At 38.6% G+C, this 26,212-nt stretch overlaps 1 protein-coding gene across 3 annotated transcripts in view; it reads right to left on the bottom strand.

Annotated features, from left to right (window-relative positions):
- Positions 1-703: 703 nt before the first annotated feature.
- Positions 704-26,212, bottom strand: part of LOC144652314 (uncharacterized) — a 143,891-nt gene continuing 118,382 nt past the window's right edge. The window contains exons 6-7 of one of the 3 annotated variants that reach the window (XM_078512365.1): positions 24,086-24,159; positions 704-3,283 (exon numbers count right to left, since the gene is read on the bottom strand). In XM_078512365.1, coding sequence (XP_078368491.1) covers positions 3,270-3,283; positions 24,086-24,159 — 88 coding nt within the window. In that variant the 3' untranslated portion in view covers positions 704-3,269. Of the gene's footprint in view, positions 3,284-22,551; positions 23,936-24,085; positions 25,230-26,212 lie in introns of those variants that run through there. The other 2 variants (XM_078512361.1, XM_078512364.1) reach the window with 2 other exon arrangements.

The following is a 26,212-nucleotide window of genomic DNA, read 5'->3' as shown; positions in this document are numbered from 1 at the left end:
GGCCTAGAGTTTATGGTACATTCATCAGAATAAGCGACAAATGAACTGTGGCTGAGAAACTGTACTTTTGACTATTGGCTTCGTATGTATCTAGGAGGGAAGCATAATCCAACCCCTGAACCACCCTGTTTAGCAGCACCCAACACAAGTTCCCATCCATCTGAACAGGGTTATATTTCTTTATGTGAAACACCTTTTAGGAGGAAAGGCTCCTCCCATAGGCATGGGAAGACTTTTCTGTCAAGCCTGATAGGTTATGTGTCACGTCCTATCGATGACATGTTATGTATGACGTATTATGAAGTTGTGGGAACAAAAGACTTAGGAGTCACGCATTATACGTCAAGTGTCGCGTCTTATGGATGACGTGTTATGCATGACGTATTATGGTGTCACTTCTCATCGATGACGTGTTATATATGACGTATTATAGAGTGGTGGCAACAAAAGACTAAGGAGTCAAGCTTTATACATCAAAGGTCGCGCCTTATCGATGACGTATGATGAGGTTACCGGGACAAAAGAGTTATGAGTCACGCCTTATACGTGATGTGTCGCGTCTTATTGATGACGTGTTATTTATGACGCATTATGAGGTTCAGGAAACAAATGCCTTGTAAGTCAGGCGTTATACGTTAAGTGTCAAATCTTTTTTTAGGGACTTTTTCTGAGTATTTTGTGACAAAAGACTAGACTAGTGGGTCACGTGTGATTCGTTACGTGTCACCTGTTATCAATGACATTTTTTCGTGACATAAGTTTTTTACGCTAAGGAACTTATGGGTGTCACGTTTTATCGCTAACATGTTTTCTGTGACTGAAAAACTTGTGGGTCACGCGTTTGCGTTATGTGTCGCGTTTTTTGGCTAAGGTTTTTTGTGACTTTTTTAAGTACTTCGTGACAAAAGACTTGTGACTGTCACGTCTTATCGGTGATGTGTTTTTCGTGACAAACTTTTTACGTTTTCTAAGGGGAAAGGACATTACTTAAAGTTCATAGTCCACACAGTGTTTTACATTTTCATATACTTTATTTAAGTCTTAACATAGTATTTACAACTTGTTTTTACTCTCGAAAAGCTCTAAGTAATTTTTTTCAGAATATGAACTTGTTTACACCAATGTGCGTTACAAAACGATGGGAAAATCTTAGTGAAAAACATTACTTTTTTGCAAGAAAAACTGCAGAAGGCGGTGTCAAATTGTACTAGAGATTTCGTCACTTTTTGGCAAGAAAAACCGCAGAAGGCGGTGTCAAATTGTACTAGAGATTTCGTCACTTTTTTGCAAGAAAAAACGCAGAAGGCGGTGTCAAGTTGTACTACAGATTACGTCACTTTTTGGCAAGAAAAACCGCAGAAGGCGGTGTCAAATTGTACTAGAGATTATGTCACTTTTTGGCAAGAAAAACCGCAGAAGGCGGTGTCAAATTGTACTAGAGATTACGTCACTTTTTGGCAAGAAAAACCGCAGAAGGCGGTGTCAAATTGTACTAGAGATTTTGTCACTTTTTGGCAAGAAAAACCACAGAAGGCAGTGTCAAATTTTACTAGAGATTTCGTCACTTTTTGGCAAGAAAAACCGCAGAAGGCGGTGTCAAAATTTACTAGAGTATCAAAAATCGAAGAAGCTAGCTTCTCTTTTCCTTTTGAACAGGACAAATGTTTTTCTTTTTTATTTTCCAAATGTTTTTTTTCTTGATTAAGTCCAATCAAGGCTACTTTATATGTCTTTGATATTGACTACAGATTTTGTGACTTGTTGAAAAACATCAAAGCCTTCACAAGCTAGCTTCTTTGTTGCTAACAAATGACAACGATTCGAGCGAAAAGGCGAGTTAAATAGTTTTCAATGTCTTGTGAAAATTCCGTAACGTTCATTGTTTTTTGCAGCGACTTTGTTCTCTGTTGTAAAGGTTCCGTATTGTTCAATGTCTTTTGAAGAAATGTTTTTGCCCTGCAACTTTAACTTTTATCCGTAGTGTTGAAGGTCCTGTGATTATTGTGTATTACCCGCAACTTTCCTTTTGATGTAGTCCCTCATTGTAAATGTTTTGTGATGATGTTTGTGTTAATGTTAATGTTTTACTGCGGGTAATGTTTTTTACTTTGTCTTTTTCTTTTCTTTTTTCTTGGCTTTGGCAGCCTTGCTTAATCCTTTCCAAGGATCGTCGTCTTCTTTCTGTGATGTTGGTTTCTGAGGAACGTTTTTCGCCACACTCTGTCCTCAGAGTGGTGTTTTGCCCTTGGAGGTTCCTGCGGCTGACGAAGATGTCACTGCATTCTTTATTGGTTGAGGCGTTTTCTTAGCTGGGGTCTCTGCATCTGAGCCCTCAGACGAGGAAGACGAGCTTGAAGACGAGGAGCTCTCGGAAGTTTTAGCGGCCTTATATCTTTTTGGTGTCGAAGTCTTCGGCTGCTGTTTGTTTGTTTGTCTGGCTGGTTGTAGATCTGCTTACATGACGACTCGTCCTCTGATGACTGCAATTTATTACGTTTCTGCAGATTTGATTTAGGCTGCTGTTTCTTTTCAGTACACAGCGCTCTAGCGGTAGGATCTGCCTTCAGTAAGATGTCAGACTCATCATCTGATGATTACTCATGTGGTGGTCATCGTCGTTGTCATCATCATTATCGTCCCAAATGGACGCACCCCTATTAGTTGGCCGACGCCTCTTCACGATGGCGTCCAGGAGGTATTCACGCATCCTCTTTGGAGTGGGGTCGTGGCGAAAGTTTTCGTTCGCAAGGGTACGGCTAAGCTTTTCAGCAAAATCTTGGGGGTTTTGCATCAGCGTCTGAATTGCAAAGAGCTGCACGCTGAGATTAAAGAGCGGCCCTGCCAAGTTGTAAGCATCACTCATGGCCTGATCAAGGTTGGCGTTTTCGTCAATGGTCCTGAGGACATTGATCACTTCTTGCCTGGATGCAGCCTCGTTGTTGTTTTTGTCTTTGTTATCCAACTTCACGAGGGTCTCCTCCATAGCTTCAAAGGGGCTGACAAGGTTTTCCACAAACGTCTCCTGGAGGATTGATCCGCTGAATTGGCGTATCAAGGGCAAATTGTCTTTAATCGTCATGGCCATCTCTGACATTGCTATGTTTGGCCTTTTGAGCCATTCACAGTTCCATTCATGTAAACGCTTTAGTACGTCCTATACCGTGAGATCCTGAAGGGCGGGTCCATAGTTCAAGAGGAAACTTCTGGGGAAGTGCTTGTTGTAATTCGTCTTTTTCCCTTGCGAGGAGAACGAGCCATTGGAAGATGTGTTAGACTGAGACATCTGCAAAACAGAAAAAGAATTGGAAATCGTCCAAGATTGGCAGTATGGAGTAGTGACATAATTTTTAGTACATTTGAAAAGCAGTTGATGATCAAACAGGGACGGGAAGCATTTGCGAGACAGCCATTGGTTGAAGAATAGAAAGGTCGCACTTCCGGCAGATGCAGAACAGAGCCACGTAGGCCAGGCCGGGAGGAACCATAGGGCAAGATGTTTGAGGATCTGGCCTTGCGATTTGCAGATTGTCCTGGCCTGGTGATGCGTGACCGGGACAAGATGTTTGAGGTTCTGGCCTTGCGATTTGCAGATTGTCCTGGCCTGGTGATGCGTGACCGGGTAAATGAAAGCTCTTTGGGTATCCGGGAACTCGATTAACAAGGTTTTGCTGCGGTTTGAGAGGACAGTGGCGTCTTGGCCGTTAACGATTCAGCTGGCCTTGTCCCAGTTCTCCGTGATGACAATTCTCATGCCACGATAGAGAAAGATTTCTGGGCCGTCTGCCACAGCTGCACAGGGCACGTCACACAGGGGTTCTTGGCCTGGGAACAGTTTCTTGACAACGATAGTGTTAACTCTTTGCACTGTGGCCCGGGAAACGGTCATGATGGAAGTGTCGGGGTTGCTGGTGAATGCCTGTGCAATCTGCATTTTGGTCACGTAAGATGAGACGTACTTTTGGAGCATCGACTTGCCATCGGCAAGCTGCAGGTCCGTTCTGCATCGTAGAGCCCCAAGCAGGGTGGAGACGTAGGCCCAGATGTTTCTTCGTGCGTCTTCTTCAGTGTACATAAATTCCAGAAGTTGTCTGCCGTCAGGTTGCTGAACAAAGGAATCTGCATTTGGTTGAAGGGGAAGGCAACTTCTGGCGGACTTTTGGGTGTCGGCCACAACAAATGCATCGTCGGCGTTCTCCCACAGAATTGATGCGTGCAAAAGGTTAGCTCTGATTTTGGTGAGGTCCTTCACCCAGACCAGCATGTGCAGGTGCAGGGTACCACGCTCCTGGAATTCAAAACGGTAGAAATACGTCACAACATTGATGTCTGTTGCATCGTCAGCGTTACCAAAGACGTTGCCTCTCCTTTGCTTTGAAAAAAGCTGCTGCCCTCCATGCTTTAATTTCGCTTGCAAAGAATTAACTTAAATCTTCAGTTGTCCATTTTTTTTTAGCAGTTCTGGACATAAGGTGGACTCTTATCCAAACTTTTTCCACATAGACAGCTGCAGAATTCCCTTTTTTTCGGTCAACGAAGTATTGAGGAACATTTTGCTTGCCCGCTTCCATTCGATCTTGGATTGAGTAATGGCTCAATGCTTCATCTTCAGCAGACAGTTCACTTGTTTCCTTGCTCGGACAAATTAGCCACCATATATTGCGTGACTCCCACGACAGCTACAAAATGACCCAAATATACTGGACTCCAGTAAAGTTGATCCCTAACAGAGAGGGGCACGGTATTTTTGATTGCATTCCAAGTTGTTTCCACTACCACACGGTGAGGACAACATATCCACCTCGTGGCAGCATCCACGCATGGCATCATGCCATTCGAATGTGGATTTGCATGTCTGGAGACGGTACTCTTCAAATTCAAACATTGTCTGCCTGATGAAAAAGCCCATAACTTCAGGCCACGAATAGAAAACGAAAAAAACTGGGTAACTGTTTCCTGCTATGCTTCTATCACACTTTGGTTAGAAAAAACGTTTTCTTTTTAAATTTGTGTGTAGAGAAGTGACATAAAATAAAAAACCTCAAGCTTTAATTGTAGGCGAAACTTTTAAATAATATGGAGGTGTATTATTCTCTCTTTTATCGCTGAACGTAAATTGGGTTACATTTTTAATTTGCTGTTCGAAACCATTTGATAAATATTTTCTTATGTCTTTCTGCTATGGTGACAAAAAACTTAGGAATTTACTGTCTTCTTGAGCCAACTACAGTTCCGGTAAGCAGACATTTATACCATGTCTCTCGCTTCAGACTTGTCTTGCCAACATCCGGAAAATGAACAATTATGTTGCCCTCTTTTTCTTCAACGAAGATTACAGAAGAACCATTTCTTAGTTTTGGACACATTCCACAACCACATGACTTTGCAACCCGGTTTTAGGATGCCGACCTTTTCAGCAGGACATTGAATTCCCTGAGTGTCGCTGTCATCGGCAGCTTCCAGCCTCACAAACTCGCAGGAATACTGGACAAAACATCACCATTGTTAAACAAACTTCATTTATAAGGCTTCGTGACAGATACTCAAGAAATCGCTTGCTGGTTTCACTGCAATGTCTGGGGCAAACCACCCCCAAGCATTCAAGAAACTGCCTTTCTTTGGGGTCTTTCTGCATTACAGTCAACAGTTCCTAGTGAATATATGGGACTCGAACATAGGCCTTCCCTCATCAAAAACGTTTGGCACAGGCTGTAGTTGCAAGAATTCCCAACAACGACAACCTGCTTGCAAGGCAAAGCTTTCCACATGTCATTATGCAGTGCTGAAAGATGACGAATGTAATTGGCTATCTCGAACACCCTGCAGCTTGATATAGACGCTTCATCCCAGATGATACATTTAACACTCTCTAGTTTCTCCCGAACAAGATTATTTCGTACTGATCTTTCAATGACCTGCTTCCGAAGACAATTTGTTATCTCCAGTGTGTAGTAGGCATGAACTGTTGTAACTGACACACCAAGCTCATTGTACACCGCGCCTTCAAAATGTGATTCTGGTACTTTTTAGGGATATTTTTGGAATTTCCCTAACCAGCACTCCATCATTTCTATCAGGGAGTCCCCCTCCTGAGTAATCATTAAAATTGGTAACATTAGGAGAAAATGTCGGGTTTGGAATTTAACATTAAACTTCCCAAATATATTTCTCAAAGTTAACCATTTACATGAAGCATAGAAACAAAAAGCCACACTTTCTTCAGCTACCATCTGTATCGGAGGTGTGATTCAGTGCGAAGTACTGCTTCCTATTGTTGCCACAGTGTCTTAATTTCTTCTGGAACCTTGTCATCGTGTATCCCCTTGAAGATTGCAGTCAAGTCGTAGTAATCTTCATATTCAACTTCAGTCACTTGTTCTTAAGCTTATCCTTCGAGTGCTCTTCTAGCGCTATAAATCAATTCCAGAGGTTGGACTTGTGGCAGTTTTGGAATGTGCAAAATTGGCGGCACTATAAAATTTATCCAAAGGGCTACCTGCTAAGAAATATAGTGTTGCATGACTTGCGACAAAAAGGGATCTTCCTCAATCTTGTAGCGTGTGATGTTTTTAGGCCACATCGCAGTGTAATGTACTTGGCCAAAAACACTCAGGTCACCGGCTTTTCTTTGACCACGTTTTCATAAATCCAGTTATAATTGTTGCCAGTGAATGTCACATGTGAGAGAGAAAAGGCATGAATTCACTCCAGATGCGTAGAAATTGATTGATTGTAACTCGAGAGGCCTATTCTTGACCAATATAAGTGTAACCTAGTGAGCAAACTAGCGAATGCTACATAATGTTTATCAATTATGAAAATACGAAATGTGTGCAATATATGTGTAACCTAGTGAGGAAGCTAGCGAATGCTACAAAATGTTTATCAATATCAAAATACAAAATATGAGCAATATATGTGTAACTTAGTGAGAAAACTAGCGAATGCTACATAATGTTTATCAATTATGAAAATACGAAATGTAATATAAGTGTAACCTATATTCCTCCCACAGCTTGAACACTTTTGATTGTAACATTCTGTAGGTCTTGCACTGCACACGTTTAAGCTTTTTTTCTGAAACCAGCCAGATCTGTAGGGAAGCTAGTCGGGCTTCCTGGTAAAGAGGGTGGATCAGCAAGTAGAGAGGCAGCTGAGTTTTTCCTTCGGCTCTGCGGTTGAGGCCATGATGCCATCCCTCAATGTCGTTGTTTGTCCGGACGGATGCGATGCGAAGATAATGTTTGGATTGATTGAAGCAAATGATAAAATGTTGTACACTAGGCAAATTTAAATAACAAACTACAGGTCATTGCATCAATGTTTAATTCTCCAGGTAACATTATTTGATAAGAAATGCATAAAATTCATATCAGTAAGCATTTATGACATTCATTGCTTGACGGTCTCTTGAACTGGGTTTCGAACTCATGAAGATCGAACTTAAGATCAAACTTGCCGCTTGGTGAAATCAAGTTCTTGAAGGTTATCTGTTTACAAATAAATCATCGAATAAATGAAATGGAACAAACAGGAAAACGTTTGTGCTTTTACACATTGTATAATAAGACAATATTTCGTCTAAAAGAGCTTTGAAATTAATGCAATGACTGATAGCTTTGCAGCTTTCAACAACATGGTACATGACGACTGAAACTCGCTGCTACGTAGTGAGTATGTTCCCGCGATTTCCTTTGGAGTTCTTTTCTGTCCAAGACTTGCTCCATTAAATTTACATGGTTGTTTTAAACCCTTTCGTCATTCACTTTAACAAAAACACCAACATTGTTTTGTTTAAAAAACCAAAGACCATCGGCTGCTTGTTCCATGCTTGCAGGATGTAAGCTCACGATCGGAACGTGTTAATGGAAATGTTGATGAACTAGAAGTGACCTTTTCCGCTGTTGCATGTCATTCATTAAGCTTCAATGGCATTGACAATACTAGGACAATGGTACCTTTAACCATGACAGGTTGCACCATTTCTCCGAAGTGAAACATTAGGGAACAAAGCGGGAACACGAGCGATTTTTCAGGTCGCTTAGCGAGTGATAACCATAACAGTTGCTTTCCTGACTCGCTTAACGTTAAGTGAGTGGGCAAACTTACTTTATCTACAATTTAATAAGAAGTTCTTTGTTCAGGTATCTCTTGTAGCATTTGGGATGTATGCCAATTCGCTTCTCCTTGCATTGTTGTTTAATGTTATGAAAGGTAAGCAGTTTATACGCACAAACAGACACACTGCTACTAAGGCCCTGTGTCGGTATTTGCAGGCACTGCCCCCAAAACTTGTGTTTTGCAACTGTGTGTGAAATTTGGAAGAGTTCTTTGTACTTCAGCACGCTGAGTTAAAGGCAGGACTTCATCTCATTGACACTGACCAGTTCACTCATGCCTCATAATAACGCATGCAATGTTCAGTCATGCCTCAAAATAACGCTTGAAATGTTCAGTCATGCCCCAAAATAACGCATCAAATATTCAGTTATGCTTCAAAATAACGCATCAATAACACAGTTTTCCACTTTTTTCCTAGTAATCATAATTAAAGAGACTCTGTTGTAAATGTGCTTGACTGACGTGTCCGTAATTTTGTCATATAAAATTAAAAGGTAAAGATACTGGGTAAGCTCACTGATGATTTACCCACGGTGGAACTACCCAGTTTTGCAACATGTCAATTGCAATTGACATACTGTCTTTCTCATTGTACCCACGGTGGAACTACCCAGTTTTGTAATACATGTCAATTGCAATTGACATACTGTCTTTCTCATTGTACCCACGGTGGAACTACCCAGTTTTGTAATACATGTCAATTGCAATTGACATACTGTCTTTCTCATTTTCATGTTCGGTCCTTAACTTTTTTTGTTATCTGGTGACTGTTCCTTGCTCAATTTCTTTTCTGCAACTTTCAAGAACTCTTGTCTGGGCTTCTCATGTGCAGCACCAATGCACTTCACTAGTCTCTGCTCTCCATCACGTGGTGATTGCACCATCTCTTGTTACTTAACAAAATGTCAACCAACAACTCTGCCTTGTCTCCAACAGCACCTTATTCACCTCCATCAAGTTTAAGCTTGCATCCCTAAAAATGCATGCCATGAAATGCACTACGAAATTTCTGTTGTGTAACTAGAGAAATGCCGCATGTGTTAGCACATTCTTATTAAAGCCCAAAAGCAAGTAAGTAGTAACTAAAGTAGTATCCTGGAAAGGAAACCTGGAAAAGTACTAAAAGAGTGAGAAAGTACTAAAAGAGTGAATCATCCACGTTTTGGCGTTTTTTTTTTTGGTGGTGGGTGATCCTTTCGTTGACTTTGTTGGTAATGTGTCATGGACTTCACCACAAGAGAATGCTCATCATTATTATAAGCTCCATTGTATGCCTCCAATGTGATGCCAAGTTGTTAGAGGTTTGACAGAAAATCTAGCATTTCTTCGTCACTGAGAATACTACTGTCCTTTTTAATGATGAATGCCAACTGAAATACAGTCAAGATAAACTTATTTTTAATATTTAAGAGTAGATATTAAAAATATTAAGAGTAAATATTTAAAGTAGATATTATAAATAAATGTTGAATTTTGTTTGAATATGCTTTAAATTATATTAACATTAGGTCTATACTGCATTGCTTTCACATGGTTGGGACGTGGGCAATTAGTTCATTTTCACTGCAGTTCATTGGATTCTTGTTTTTGTACAGTAAGAGTGTAAAAATGTATAATCTGCATACGAGCCAAATGGTACAATTGGCTGGAGGTTATAGCATGGAGCGACTAGGAGTATTTTTACTCCCCCACCAGATGGGATGCTAGTCAATGCAGGGTTACCCCCAGCAGTAAATTTGCCAATATCCATTTATACACCTGGGTGGGGAGAGGCACTATAATAGTAGCGTGTGTTGCCCGAGAACACAATGCAGTGTCCTTGCCAGGGCTTGAACATGGACTGTCCAGAACATTATCCATTAGGCTAGTGCCCCCCCCCCCCTCCTCAGTAAGAGTGTAAAATGTACAATATCAATAATTCAGCAAGATCATTAGAGGCTGTGTAGTGATAACATTTCATTGTTTTTTTTTTTATTTTTTCTACAAGTGGTAATTCTTGGAGACACAATATTTTATGGTTATTGCACTGAAATCTGGATCGAACAAACTTTTCTTAGATGTTCATGTTATGGAATTTGGGATATACTTTGGTCAAATGGACTTCTTAGCTTGGCTGTTATGTAGACTATATCTTACTTTACCAAGTGGCAATTATTGTTAGTTTCATTCATTAGTTTCTACTCACTCTGCTTTTCCTGAAATGAACTGCACCAAGGCACCAACCTTTTGCTTTCCTCCATCTCGGCAGAACTTGCTGACATTGTTAAGCTTTGAAGCACTTACATACTTTCCAGGGTACGTCAATGCCATTTGCTGGAGTCTGTCATCAGAACTTGAGCTGTTGTTGTAGATGACCACACATTAACATTTTTTGATTGTACGCTCCTGCTTCAAATGATAAACATCAAAATAATCAACAAAATTGTAAACATCAAAAATATCGGGATGTATTCCTTGTTTCACATATTGTTTTCATGTTATGTTCGAACAGTCTTTATTGTCATCACCACTGTCACTGAAATCAGCATTGTCATCATTATCATTATCAATCGGCATTGTGTACTTTTTCATGCTGTGGGTATTAAAAGAGTGAAGGGATTTCATGAGTTTTCTATCGAAAATATTCAATGAAAGGGTAGGGGTTGGACCTCTGAATGGAGACTTAAATTACCCTTAACATAAGCAGGACCTACCTTTAATCATGCCACAAATACATTGAAGTCCCCCCAGCTTGGTGAACCATTTACGATGAGCCTCAGTAGGGTGTCTCCTTGAATGTGTATTCTGGCCTCAACTTGACTGGACTTTGTTTATTTTCACACACTCCCTTGAATGGAGACACACCTAAGTTGGGCGGAGGGTCCCCCCAAAGCGCGGCGCCTTTTTCATGTACCTGCAGTTCCTGTAGTGTGCACAGAAATTCCTGCCGACCCTATTAAAATCACAGAGAGACAAATGAGAAATTTTAACAGTAAAAATACAGGGAAAACTGTGGTAGCACATGACTTAAACCACAAATTAGTTATCGTTTCAACACAACAACAATAATTTTCTTTTCACAGTGTTCCATTATTCATTTAAGGTTATGTGCCTGTAAGGAATTTGTTTAAATTGTCGAATGGTACAGCTATCAATTTTCAATGTGTATTCTGGCCCTCACTTGACTGGACTTTGTTTATTTTCACACGCTCCCTTTACTTTAAGCATCAATAGTTAATTGTCAATCTCCACTTAAGTCTTTTGCAAGTTCAGTTTGTTGTGCCATTGAAGGAGCAAAGAGTACACCTGGAAGAAGCTAATGCACGTAACCTCCTCATGCCTCTTGCGCATCCTGGCATTGTGACTTAGTTGTTGGAATTTTGCCACCAAGCTGCCTAACTATGAGAAGTGGCTAGTCATTTCATTCAACATATTCTGATGATTTAATAATAGGAACCACTGATACAGAGTTATCCTGAATTGGTTCTTCCTGGCATAAGAGCGCCCCATTGTAACCAAAATACGTGATTGTTATTTTCGAATAATTTCCGTCGTCCAATCAAACAAGCAAATCATATGAAAGTACATAGTTATAAAGTTTGATCTTTACAGCAAGGACATGTGCATGAAAGGAATGTTCCCAATAATAACATTCAACAGATATTTTGTATAGACCCTCCAATCGGATGTCACTGAATAAATGAATGCTGGGGTGACCAACAGCCTCCTGACATGTTTTTGCTAAATGTTTAATTTTTGGCCACTTGACACTATAAAGTAAGTACTACCTTTGTCAGTTAAACCTTGGCATAATTGTTGATATGTATTTTGCTGATGTGGCGATTCATCCATAAAAGAAATAGAAGGTTAAGGCCGGTTAGATGCTACATTTGAATTAGATACTACACCAATACTACCATTGTAAAAATTTGGAAAGTAGCAATGAATTTTATTTACTGAACTTTTTAAAATTTTCATTGCTTTGGTCAGTGCATACAACATACGGTCTTCAAAATAGTTTAAAACCAGCAATCCAGCCATTGAAAAATTATTTTTGCTTTCTTAGTCTTTGGATTTTGACCTTCGTCCAGCTACAGTCTGCCGAGTTTGTGATACACTCCTCAATAGGAGGCCAATAGGAGGCCAACTGTGCCATCACACAGTTCTAATTAACAAACAGCAACAAAAGTTTGACATTTAATGTACATGAAAACGCATACCAAACTATTTGCTACACACTGGTAATCTTTAAATTATTCATCATAGTTTACACGGTCAATTTAATAAAAAATTTAGTCAAATATTAATATAACAGTCAAAATGAAACGTTTCATCACTGGCTTTATCGTCATTATATTGCCCTCATCATTATTATCATGCTTTAAGTATAAAAAGAGTGAAGGGATTTCATGAGTTTTATATCGAAAATACTCAATGGAAGGGTAGGGGTTGGACCTCTGGACATAAAATAATATGTGTGAATAGCCTTTCACCCCACTTGATATTGTACAGTTTTGGTAGAAATGTAAAGAAATGTATACAGCTAAAATATGCACCTAAGTTGTTAAAAAAAATTTATGTGAAATAAATAAGCAGTAAGAATTTTTTTTTGCTAACAGTATCAAAGTTCATTTTAGTGATAACTTTATCTCGAATTATTTTGGAATGTTTCTATACACTAGGTAAAAGACCCTAAAAAATAGAATATTAAAAGAATGGTAAGAATAATAGGTATTTTTATGAAAAAATAAGAGAAAATGGAAAGCAGGTTGAAAATAGGAACTCAACACCCTGGTAACAGCAAAATAACCAGTAGCCTATCATCTTTTTGTCATGCACAATGTTTGACCAACACAGAATTAATAAAAGAGCATGTAAAAATCAGATGGCTGTTTTTTTTTTTAACTGATCAACATACATGTATATGCATCTAGTATTACTGGTAATTGTGAACGGTTCTTTCATTGTTTTCTATTAATCAGTAAGCTTGAAAGTTTGAAATTTCTATCAGGTGATAGTTGCATTGGCGTGAATGCCCCAAGCCAAGTATCAGAGCCTAGAGAAGCACAACCCACTAACCCATCTGAATTAAACACAGAATAGGGTTATTGAAGTTTATGTTTTAGTGAAAACGTAGCGCTTGCTCCAAGTGCTGTCTGTTGATCAGACAATACATTGCGTGATTTTCCCAAAAAACGTACAGTGGATTATGCTTCTTAACGTTATATCAGTAATAGATTATAAGCCCAAGTTTTGTATGAGCAATTGGCGAACAAGGTGCAGGTCCTTATTCCACTCTCCCTCACAAAAAATCAGGACGAATAGTATGTTTCTGTGGAATGTATAAAGAACTGCAGATAAAAACTAAAAATGTCATGCACTTTTAAGCCAAAAATAAAAAAAAATTACTTTTAAGGACAATGGGTGTGCAATTACATGTTCCATGAGCCATTATAGTTCACCACTAAATTTTTTAGTTATTGGTTTAAATTGGCCACGTGATGCAATAGTGTTCAGCCGCAGAGGGGGCTATCAGCCCTTATAGTTCACCACTAAATTTTCTCTGATTCATATTGGTTTAAATTGAACATGTGACACGATAATAGCCAACCAACGGAGGGCACTATGGTTGCACATCTATTTTTAAAGTACAAAAAATTGCAGGTTTTGTACTTCACTTAATCAATTAGGCTATTTGCCTAATTTTCTACAATGTATAAATGATATTGAACTCAGCTACCTCTTGTTGACTATAATTATTCATAGCAAACTTGGGCTTATAGTATAATAATTGTTAATAAGCACATGACTTAAATTTCCCTTAACATAAGCAGGACCTACCTTTAATCATGCCACAAATACATCGAAGTCCGCCCAGCTTGGTGGACCATTTACGATGAGCCTCAGTAGGGTGTCTCCTTGAATGGAGACACCCCTCAGTTGGGCGGAGGTCCCTGCCCACAGCGTGGCGCCTTCTGCATGAACCCGAAGTTCCTCTAGAGTGCATTGAAATTCCTGCCGACCCTATTAAAATCACAGACAAATGAGAAACTTTAACATTAAAAATACAGGGAAAACTGTGGTAGCACATGACTTAAACCACAAATGCCATTATTTATTCCATTATTTATTTAAGGTTATGTACCTGTAAGGAATTTGTTTAAATTGTCGAATGGTACAGCTATCAATTTTCAATGTGTATTCTGGCCTCCACTTGACTGGACTTTGTTTATTTTCACACACTCCCTTTACTTTAAGCATCAATAGCTAATTGTCAATCTATACTTAAGTCTTTTGCAAGTTCAATTTGTTGTGCCATTGAAGGAGCAAGGAGTACACCTGGAAGAAGCTAATGCACGTAACCTCCTCATGCCTCTTGCGCATCCTGGTATTGTGACTTAGTTGTTAGAATTTTGCCACCAAGGTGCCTAACTATGAGAAGTGGCTGGTCATTTCATTCAACTTTTTCTGATGATTTAATAAGAGAAACCACTGATACAGAATTATCCTGAATTGGTTCTTCCTGGCATAAGAGTGCCCCTTCGTAACCAAAATACGTGATTGTTATTTTCAAATAATTTTGGTCCTCCAATCAAAAAAGCAAATCATATTAAAGTACATAGTTATAAAGTTTGATCTTTATAGCAAGGACATGTACATGAAAGGAATGTTCCCAATAATAACATTCAACAGATATTTTGTATAGACCCTCCAGTCGGATGTCACTGAATAAATGAATGCTGGGGTGACCAACAGCCTCCTGACATATTTTGGCTAAATGTTTAATTTTTGGCCACTTGACACTATAAAGTAAGTACTACCTTTGTCAGTTAAACCTTGGCATAATTGTTGATATGTATTTTGCTGATGTGGCGATTCATCCATAAAAGAAATAGAAGGCTAAGGCCGGTTAGATGCTACATTTGAATAAGATACTACACCAATACTACCATTGTAAAAATTTGGAAAGTAGCAATGAATTTTATTTACTGAACTTTTTAAAATTTTCATTGATTTGGTCAGTGCATACAACATACGGTCTTCAAAATAGTTTAAAACCAGCAATCCAGCCATTGAAAAATTATTTTTGCTTTCTTAGTCTTTGGATTTTGACCTTCGTCCACCTACAGTCTGCCGAGTTTGTGATACACTCCTCGATAGGAGGCCAAGTTACATTAATCCTCTGCAAACTTTGCTCCAACGTGATGTACACCTGGGAAGTTACAACTTTACTTCCTCTGCAGTTAAAAAATCTATTTAACATATATAAGGTATTGTAATTTTAAAACACTTTTAGTAAACAGGATAAAATATTGCCAAAACAGTGCATGTGACATATTGCACATATGCATATTGCATGTGATCAACTGCCATCACTTTTTTGTTTGACTTTGTTCAACTGACACTCGAGGCATTGACCACACTTTTAAGGACTGAATTGTTTGGATGTAAACCACAATTCTGTCAATCCTTTCAGTAAGTCAGAGATGTTCCTGTGACTATGATCGTCACTGTCAACTTTTAATTGCTCGCTCTCAAGGGCCCCCGCTAAGAAATACATACCCTCAGCATCATTAGAAAGTAGGCCAAACTGAGAGCAAATACTCTTACATAAGACTCATGCCAGTTTTGAGAGCAAATACTAGAATTTCCATAGCTACTGGTCTGACCTACCTACTGTACTATTCTGTACTACCTACTACTATTCCGCTGCAAAAACAAACTCAATAAAATGTTAAATGAGCTAGACCTGACATGATACGTTTTTTATTTATCACTTTACCCTGGTACACTTAAAAAAAAATCTGTCTTAAAATGCAAATCATGATTTTTTCGTTTACTCTGTGGCTACCCCTTATACACAATGGAAAGAAATAAACAGTTGACAAATGAACTATTTGCGAACGTGTCATCCCAAACTTACATCACATGTCTTGATTTGACACTATAACACTGTAAAGTAAGTACCTGCCCTGGCCAGTTGATCTTTGCGTAAGTGTTCAAGTCTACCTTGCCAACGTGGCGATTCATCTATAAAAGAAATAGAAGGTAAAGGCCAGTTAGATGCTACATTTGAATTAGATATTACACCAACTTTTAGGTCTTTAAGTTTCTTTTCTATGTTCTCTGCGGCCTTTTTCAGAACCTTGTTATCTTCTCTAACATCTGTAACGCGCTCTTTAAAAAAGACAGTTCGGAAAACAGGCCCAGGAGCTTGTAGGTCTTGGATTCTGATTTCTTTATTCTCGCCGAGGCTTCACAGATCCTGTTTCCGGTCCTTGTCCATTTGCAAGCCAGTATTGGCTGGAAGGGTTGCTGCATTCCATCTTTTGCACGGCTTAGAAATATCTAGACAAGCCTCTTTTTCTTTAAGGACTGTATTCCTTATACTTCAATTACATGTTGATAGAGGTCTACAAGACCATACAAAGTCTTCATAGAGAACCAAAACTAGCTCAATGAATCAGAAGGTTTACAACATACGGTAAGGCAGCAAAATGCACATGAGCATACAAATGTGCTGATTAGACTACTGGACTAGTCAAGCGTGTCCAATGACATTGTGCTGGAGTGAACTTGGTGAATATGATGCCGAGTACCTAAACATTGAGATACTTCCTTCCTCTACAACAGAAAGTTCTGTGGTGGCTGGCACCCTCAGCAACAAAGCCAACCTCTGTCAGGGCTTCAAGCGTCCCTATATTTCCTATATTTTTTTCAATTCCGCTATATTTCCTCCTTTAGAAAAGCCCTTAATTGCTATAATTTAAAAGGCGCTTTATTCATTTTAAACAGGTATAATATCAAAAACTCATAATTTTGCAAATTGGGGTGGAGTAGCGCCCAGTATTATGTATACTATTTACAAATCCATGACGCACTGTATTTCACAATAACATTCCATCACACAGACACACACACTCTGCTCTTGCTCGCTTTTTTTTAAAAGAACTGTTTTCAAGTGATTTAACAATGTTAAGTCGAAGACATTTTAAAAAAAAAAAAAAAAAAAAAAAAAAAAAAAAATATAAAAAAAAAAAAAAAAAAAAAAAAAAAAAAAAAAAAAAAAAATTAAAAAAACGCCCCAAAAAAAAACACTCTCTATTTATTAAACATTACTTCAATACTTGATCGGCTGGTGTGTCAAGCAATAACCCATCTACAGTTGAAGATGAACCGCCTCAGAACTCCTTGCAATTAAAGTCAATAATCTCCAACAGTATGTGTGCCACTATATGATCGACAAGCGATTCTGTCTCTTTGCTACACTGCAAATCTGCAAACGGTGAGCTGATTATCTGGCTGTAGTAATTTCTTTACACATAGTAATTTTCTTTACTCCTTTCTCATTGTTTTTGCATCTTTCGTAGCTCGGGATTTTCTTTTCGCCGCTGTAATTTTTTGTAATTTGCCTTAGCATGTTTTGCGCTGTATCGTTTTCTTTGTTTCTTGTACAGGTCGGGATTATCTTTCTGCCATTGCTTTACTGTTGCTCGAGCATTTTGTGCATTGTACGACATAACTTGTCAATTCTCTGTGTGAATATTCTTCGTTCATCAAAGATTTTATACCAATTAATTACAATAAAACACTTTCATTGATGTATCAAAGCACGCGACCTTCGGTTTAATTGTACGGGAAGGGATAGGAAGTACACCTTTCATCAATGTATCAAAGGGCGCGGCATTTTGAATTGCTATACGATAAAACAAAAAGAACAACATTTTGATTAAGCGCTGCTTATATGTACCGACAACATTTACAATCGTAAAAACGACTCGGAATGGAAGGAACACGTAATGAAATCTATTACTTGCCCTTAAAAAATTCCAAAGAATCGACTAAAACAAGGAAAACATTGATATGCCCAAAGACTCCTACTAGCAGGGGTACCCTAGTGGTATTACAACAAGTTTCTGTGGAACACCACTGTTAATCAGTGAGTTTCGGCTGCATAATCAGCTGCTTTTTGTTGAAGTTTAAAGATTGTAAAAAAATTCACATCAGGTGGATACATCCCCTTTGTAAGTGTTGGATGTGCAGTGGAAAATGGTCTGGGACAATGTTTGGGGACACTACAGAGATGGTGCTAAAGGGGGATGTCACATTCATGGCTGTACGCAGTCTAAATGGCAGTGAAAGTAAACATTGGCCACTTTGGACGTCTTATCACCATTGGATGGGGACGTGTATTTCAAGGGTCGATCAATACATTAGCTTCTGAATCAATTTGGTATTTTTCGAGCATCGATTTTGGATCACACCACTGGAATTCATTTTGAGGGTGCAGTTTCCACATTAAACCGACCTCTGTATATGACCAGCACTTAATGCAAATGGATGACTTTCCCTTTTTGCTTGCCTCTTTTATCCACTTGAATGCTGGGTATGACGACTTAAGGGTGGGCTCCAAACAATCGGAATAACTTGTCCGAAAAGGAGTCCCTTGCTTTGAACCCAAAATGAAGTAAAGTCTTTTAAATATGTACTTTTTTTCTGTTTTTACAATAAGCTCCAAAGCTGGTTAGCTTGTGGTTAGGTTTTATTTGCTTAGTATGGACAGCCCTATTTTAAAGGGAATAACTGTAATTTTAAATTTAACTCATTTACTATTGACTCATGGACTCACTCTCTTTTTGAGCATACAAATGGTTCAAATTACGCCAGAACAACAAGTATTTCGTCTTCAAGTGTAAAAGGAATGATTAAAAATTTTTGGTGACCAGAAGTTGCCATGTGATGACTTGACATTTCAGTTCAGGCTACAGCTGGCGCTGATATCAAAACGTCAATTTTCACCAGTGCTTTAGTTGACTTATTAACATAGAAGGATTTTTTACTATTGCTCTTTGCTGGCGCTTGGTGAATCATCCACGTTTTACGTTTTTTTGGTGGTGGGTGATCCTTTCATTGACTTTGTTGGTAATGTGCCCCACAAGAGGATGCTCATCATTATTATAAGCTCCATTGTATGCCCCCAATGTGATGCCAAGTTGTTCGAGGCTTGACAGAAAATCTAGAATTTCTTTGTCACTGAGAATACTACTGTCCTTTTCAATGATGAATGCCAACTGAAATGCAATCAAGATGAACTTATTTTTAATATTTAAGAGTAGATATTAAAAATATTAAGAGTAAATATTTAAAGTAGATATTATAAATAAATGTTGAATTTTGTTTAAATATGCTTTAAATTATATTAACATTAGGTCTATACTGCATTGCTCTCACATGGTTGGGACGTGGGCAATTAGTTCATTTTCACTGCAGTTCATTGGATTCTTGTTTTTGTACAGTAAGAGTGTAAAAATGTATAGTCTGCATACGAGCCAAATGGTACAATTGGCTGGAGGTTATAGCATGGAGCGACTAGGAGTATTTTTACTCCCCCACCAGATGGGATGCTAGTCAATGCAGGGTTACCCCCAGCAGTAAATTTGCCAATATCCATTTATACACCTGGGTGGGGAGAGGCACTATAATAGTAGCGTGTGTTGCCCGAGAACACAATGCAGTGTCCTTGCCAGGGCTTGAACATGGACTGTCCAGAAGTCCAGCACATTATCCATTAGGCTAGTGCCCCCCCCCCCCCCCTCCTCAGTAAGAGTGTAAAATGTACAATATCAATAATTCAGCAAGATCATTAGAGGCTGTGTAGTGATAACATTTCATTGTTTTTTTTTTTTATTTTTTCTACAAGTGGTAATTCTTGGAGACACAATATTTTATGGTTATTGCACTGAAATCTGGATCGAACAAACTTTTCTTAGATGTTCATGTTATGGAATTTGGGATATGCTTTGGTCAAATGGACTTCTTAGCTTGGCTGTTATGTAGACTATATCTAACTTTACCAAGTGGCAATTATTGTTAGTTTCATTCATTAGTTTCTACTCACTCTGCTTTTCCTGAAATGAACTGCACCAAGGCACCAACCTTTTGCTTTCCTCCATCTCGGCAGAACTTGCTGACATTGTTAAGCTTTGAAGCACTTACACACTTTCCAGGGTACGTCAATGCCATTTGTTGGAGTCTGTCATCAGAACTTGAGCTGTTGTTGTAGATGACCACACATTAACATTTTTTGATTGTACACTCCTGCTTCAAATGATAAACATCAAAATAATCAACAAAATTGTAAACATCAAAAATATCGGGATGTATTCCTTGTTTCACATATTGTGAAAGGTCTATACTGCATTGCTTTCACATGGTTGGGACGTGGGCAATTAGTTCATTTTCACTGCAGTTCATTGGATTCTTGTTTTTGTACAGTAAGAATGCGCGAAAGCCTCACTCAATGAATTTGAAAGTCTGAATTTTTACTTTCTACTCTCGAGGCTTCCTCCTTTGTCTGTCACAAACTGCCTCAGTTCTTCCAGATATTTATCCTCGATGAAGGTGGAGACTTTTATAACCTTGGCAACTTCCATTTAAGGTTATGCGAACATACAGTGGGAGAAAATCCGATAGTGTCTAACTGAATGCAGCGCGTTAAGTGCAGACTACAGTATAGGCATGCAATTTCACAATCAAAGGCAGAAGGCCGGAAATAAAAACTGGAAGTTGGATTTATGACGCTCATAGCTTGCCCCATTTGCTTACGCAACTCGAAATTTACAGTGTCGTTTGGATACGTTAAGGACACAGCATTAATTAACTAAGTTTGGGTGGTGCGAATCAGTGGCAAAATAAAATAAAATAAAAAATAAAGAAACAACAAAAACATTCGGACTTGTATTAGCCCAGATCTTAGGGCCTAGAGTTTATGGTACATTCATCAGAATAGGCGACGAATGAACTGTGGCTGAGAAATAGTACTTTTTGACTATTGGCTTCGTATGGGAAAGGACATTACTTAAAGTTCATAGTCCACACAGTGTTTTACATTTTCATATACTTTATTTAAGTCTTAAATTAGTATTTACAACTTGTTTTTACTCTTGAAAACTCTAAGTTATTTTTTTCAGAATATGAACTTGTTTACACCAATGTACGTTACAAAACGATGGGAAAATCTTAGTGAAAAACATTACTTTTTGGCAAGAAAAACCGCAGAAGGCGGTGTCAAATTGTGCTAGAGATTTCAACACTTTTTGGCAAGAAGAACTGCAGAAGGCGGTGTCAAATTGTACTACAATCTTGGACAAAACTGTTGAAACACTTAGCAAATTTCCACTCATTTAGCTAACAGAGTTTAGTTTTGCAACCCCCTCCCCCCCATTTCAATGTTGTTAATGCTTTAGCGTTTTTAAAACAAAGCCTGTCGAGCCGCAATCCTCAAGAAACAACATTGAGTAGGGGAGGAGGGGGGATAAGATATTTTAACCCGCTTGTAAGTCGAGTCATTTGTGAAAAATGCGTGAAATGCGTATGTGTCAACTAGTTTTGTCCAAGATTGTGTAAATTGCTTTTTCAGGAATTTGAGGAATTGCGATATTTCGGTGAGCTAAGGACCCATATATATTTGAAACTCTCCGAGTTGCTTTTGTAAAAATAATTTACGCCTCTAAAATATTGCTCACTTAAATTTTACAGAGAGAAATGAGACTTTTAAGGTCAATGGCGCACGCATGTTTTTTTCTAGGGCGGTCGAAGATGCTACTATGAGCAGGGCAAGCGCTTTTGAAGACCAGTGGACGTGTTGTAGTCATTCAAAAAGTATTTGACCAAAGAATCCAGTTCTAAGTTATATAGAGAGGACAGTTTGCAATAATAGATCATTTAAAAATAGCCAGATATCAGGGGTCACGTTACAATATCCCGCGCTAACCCGCAGGATATTAACACTGAATCCCGCAATTTTCGAAATGTTCAATTCTCCCCTTGAATTTAGAAAGCAATAGATGAATTTTTGCAAGATACGATTAACTTTGAATGCTAAACACAAACGAAGCGAAAAACTACGGTTAACAAAGGTTTTCAACGGTTAACGGGCAATGTAAATGGATGTCAATTGACTCAAGATTAGAATAACTCTTACACGTACAAGCATGGTGACCTACTTGTAGACTTTGCGAGAACTGCTCTTTTGTTGCTATTGGCGAGATTTAGACCCCGTCCACACTGACCCGGGTAAATTTGAAAAGGCATCTGTTTTCCCTGGTTAGGCCAACCGTCCACACTGAACCGGCGTTTACGGTCTTCGAAAACCGAGCTTTTCAAAAACGCTCACCAAGGAAGCGTATTGTTTTCAAATTTACCTGGTTTAGTGTGGACGGAAAACATTTTACACAGCGTTTTCAAATTTCTCAGTTTTCAAATTTACTCGGGTCAGTGTGGACAGGGCCTTAGTACCGCCCTTGCGTTTTTGTTTATTTTGATGTTATTGTTCCTTTGATGAAGTCGTTTTATTTAATGCTAGGGCATGTCAAATAATATTGCCAACCAATGTAAATTGTGTGTTACTCAAAAACGGGATATTAAAGTGATTAAAATGCAAAATTTCGCAAAATCACAAAATTTGAGTGTCCCAAAATATGCGCACCTCAAAATCGCCAAATTAACGTAAAAAAGCTACGTAACACATACACTGACATTAAGCATTTTGAAGGCAAAGCACATATATTCAAAACAGTCGTTTTAACGCAGTTTGTTTTGACACAGAGTGCATGAAAAGCACCAAGATTTTTCAATTCTTTCCATTTTAGAGGAATATTAACCCCGCTTCATAAACAAAATTTTTAATTGTGTCCTTTGCTTTTCTGAGAAAGACTGTGGAGCGCTTTCGTAGACGATCGTGCATCTTTCTGTCGTTGAGGTTGCAATCACGATAGATCTCCCCATCTTTGCCCAGGACCTCCCAGTTTCTTTTCAGAAAAGCCAACACCTCCCTCCAGTCTCATCCAAACATTCTAATCGCTTTTAGAATTAACTGGTCTTCTATTTTTGAATAAGTATGACGTGGCGCCTTTGGCTCTCTGTTTCTGTTTTTTTTTTTTCAGACTTGGCCTGCGCGAAGAACTGGTAGCGGTGGACTAAGCGTAAAAACCATTACTTTTTTAATGTTCATGATAAATGAAACAAGGTGTTTCTCTCAAGTGAAGAGAACAACAACTCTGCAAAACTAAGGCACGAAGAAGTAATCTGCTTGTGGAACAATCACTAATTCCTTGTTGGTCAAATCAAAAGAATGACGACAATTCCAACCAGAGGAAAAAATGCGCATCCTTTATTTGATTGGAAAATCATAGGGAGAAATGCCTATTGTTCTTGGGACATTTACTTACAGTTGGGAAAAGTGTATAGGTCTGTCATGACGCTTGTTAATATTCATAGATGCTTCAAATGAGCTTTTTTCATTGGTTGCTAAGAATGTGCGACCATACTCGTTATCTCATGATGAGGCAGCAAACTTAACAATGAACTTGCCGCCTATTGTTTCTTTCTTTGTTTTACGGTTGATGCAAAATCAAACTCTGTTTAGACTGTTACACTCAGGGACCGATTTTGTAAGACTGGATATTACTGATGCCTGTCACGATCGCGCACGTGGCAAAACTTTTTCTTTCACAGGCAACGTTCTAGATGTTAAAAATCGCGCATCGTAAATAGATCTTAAAATTGTACATCACTTAACTCAAAAGCCCAAATGACGTTTCGCTACGAAAAATAACCTCAGTGACGATTCACATAAAAGTAAAGAGGACCCTGTTACATAAAGCGTGTGACAGGAAAGGAAGGTGCGGGAAAAAATTACACCTTCGTCTTATGCCGCGCACAAGGTTTTCGCTTATCTATTTATTTGCTTATTTATAATTATTTAATTGCTCTTCTTCTTTTTTTGTTCCCCATTGTCCTCGTCTTCGTTTTTTTCTTTTATGAGTCTGTTGGGTGCCTACGGCAGATGTATGCACTTAGTCAGATAAACCGTATTAAATTATTCAGTCAGCCCGCAGAAAATTTTCTTACATGACATAGATTCAAAAGTCAAATGAGATTGCTTGTATGTGGTTAAATATTTCTTTAAGATGAGTTATATATTTACCTTGTTCCTCCAACAAATCTCTGATGGTGGGCTGCCCGCTAATAAATCGGACAGCTAACAACACCGTTCTGTCCCTACAAAGGTGACAGATATTACACCATTAGCATGGAACGGCTTATAAACCAAGTGAAGCTTTTTTCTTTTCAAACAACTTCATCTTTAAAAGAGAGAAATTACTACCTACCACCGAGCAAGATAGTTCACAGAGGGTCTCACCTGAAAATTAGATCAAAAAATGAAATACTCAGTTCAAGAGCTTTCTCTGTATAATGAGTAAACTTGAATTCACATTCACGTGCAAATTTGTCAACTTATAGTATGCAAAATTGAACTGAACTTTCTGTAGCTCTTTTTTTTCGTCTTGTTATCCTCTATTTCAGTATAAAATGTCGATTTGCATTACCCAATATAATGCAAAAATTTACTTACTGCGTCTAACAGCCCAAGATGCCCCTCAACGTAGCACTGCATTTCCTCCATAAAATCGTAAACGTCTCTATCACTGAATGTTAGCTACAATGAAAGTTTGAAAAGCTCTAAAACCGAGATTATACGGAGAGGGTTATAACACCACCAATGAGGCTCTTATAAAAAAGAACTCTTACCGATCGCGTTGCTTGTTGCTCACACATACTGGAGAAACTGCTGGAGAAAAGTGGAGGGAACTGATTGAAGCATGGGTTACTGATCGTGTGTGACTGAACTGTAGTTGTGGGGCACTGGGATCTACAAAAGACTTAAACTTTGGCAAGCGATCTTTCGAGAAAAAAGTTGGCATGCGCCTAGCGTGCACCGCGAACACGGATGCCCAGTTTGAATTTTCCGATTTAAATTCTTTGTTTGTTTGTCCTTTCATTTATTACAGTTTGGCACTAAAAGTTTGTACAGGATGGGCTTTGGCCATTGTTACGTTTGTACACAAATCAATGTTTATTTATGTTTATTTTCACCTCAAGGTGAACTGGAAGCCAATTTAAATTCTTGAAAAGTTCAACACTGTTCGCTCACGTGTTGGCATCAAGAACCCATGCAGCACGCTTCTGGAGACAAAGAACCCTCTGCAAATTCCCCAGAGAACACAATGGCCACACCACAGATCATTGCCTTGTAATATGCTATCCACTGTTGAAGCGGGAGAAATTTCTAATTCTTTTCAGCACAGCAATAGGCTGTAAAACCCTTCTCCAGAGGTCATTGATATGTTCATCGAGGGACAGTTTGGAGTAAATTGTGACTCCCAGCCCATTTTGTGAGTTCACCTGATCAAGCTCAGTGGCATTTTATTTTATTTGCAACTGTTGGTTCCCATTCTTTTGTCTAGCTGACCATTTCTTTGGTCTTCTTTTCTTTAAGAATCCATCTTGTTGTTATCTGACCATTTCTGTAGTCTATTCATATCTGACTGGAGACTACGACTGACAGCCTGAGGTGCTAACCTATAGTCGGTGGTTAGTAGTTAGTCCAGTAAAAGAGTCAGTTGCGGTAGCAGTTAGTCTACTTGTGGTATAAGTGTCAGTGTTGTACAACTGTCTAGTTTGTCTGTGAAATGTTGCGTTCAGTTTCTTAAAAATTTATAGTAAAATAGTATTTGTTGAACATAAACTACTTGAAATTAATGATATAGTAGTGTAATAGCAATAGTAGTGATTGCCTTTGACATCACTGTAAGTGCTGACTGCTGCACAATTCAGTGTGTGTGATGGGATAAGACATCTATGGAGAAATTAACATTAATTAAATTAATTGACTTTTTAAGCGTTTTAAAGTTAGAACTTAAAGGTCCTTTAAGTCCAGACTTCAAGAGGTCCTAAACTCAGAACTTAAGAGAGACTTACAAGTTTGGACGCTAAGAAATCGTAAAGTCAGAAATTTAAGAGTCTTAGGACTTAAAGGAGTCTTCAACTCAGGACTTCAAGCAGTGGTAAATCCGGGACTATAAGGATTATTAAAGTTGGAAAATTAGGATCATTATCAGTAGCTGAAAGTAGGTGGCTACATAAAATAGATAATGAAAAATATGAAAAAGGGCGCTATGTAATTTTGATCACCAAAATAACGATATTACGTGCTATATAACACGCGCGTTAAAGACACTCTTTTAAGGCGTTACAGTGCACGCTTTTAAAG

Source organism: Oculina patagonica, chromosome 4, assembly GCF_052425735.1.
Source record: "Oculina patagonica isolate OP01 chromosome 4, crgOcupat, whole genome shotgun sequence".
NCBI classification, from domain to species: Eukaryota; Metazoa; Cnidaria; class Anthozoa; order Scleractinia; family Oculinidae; genus Oculina; species Oculina patagonica.
This window is presented reverse-complemented; position numbering and strand designations above follow the sequence as displayed.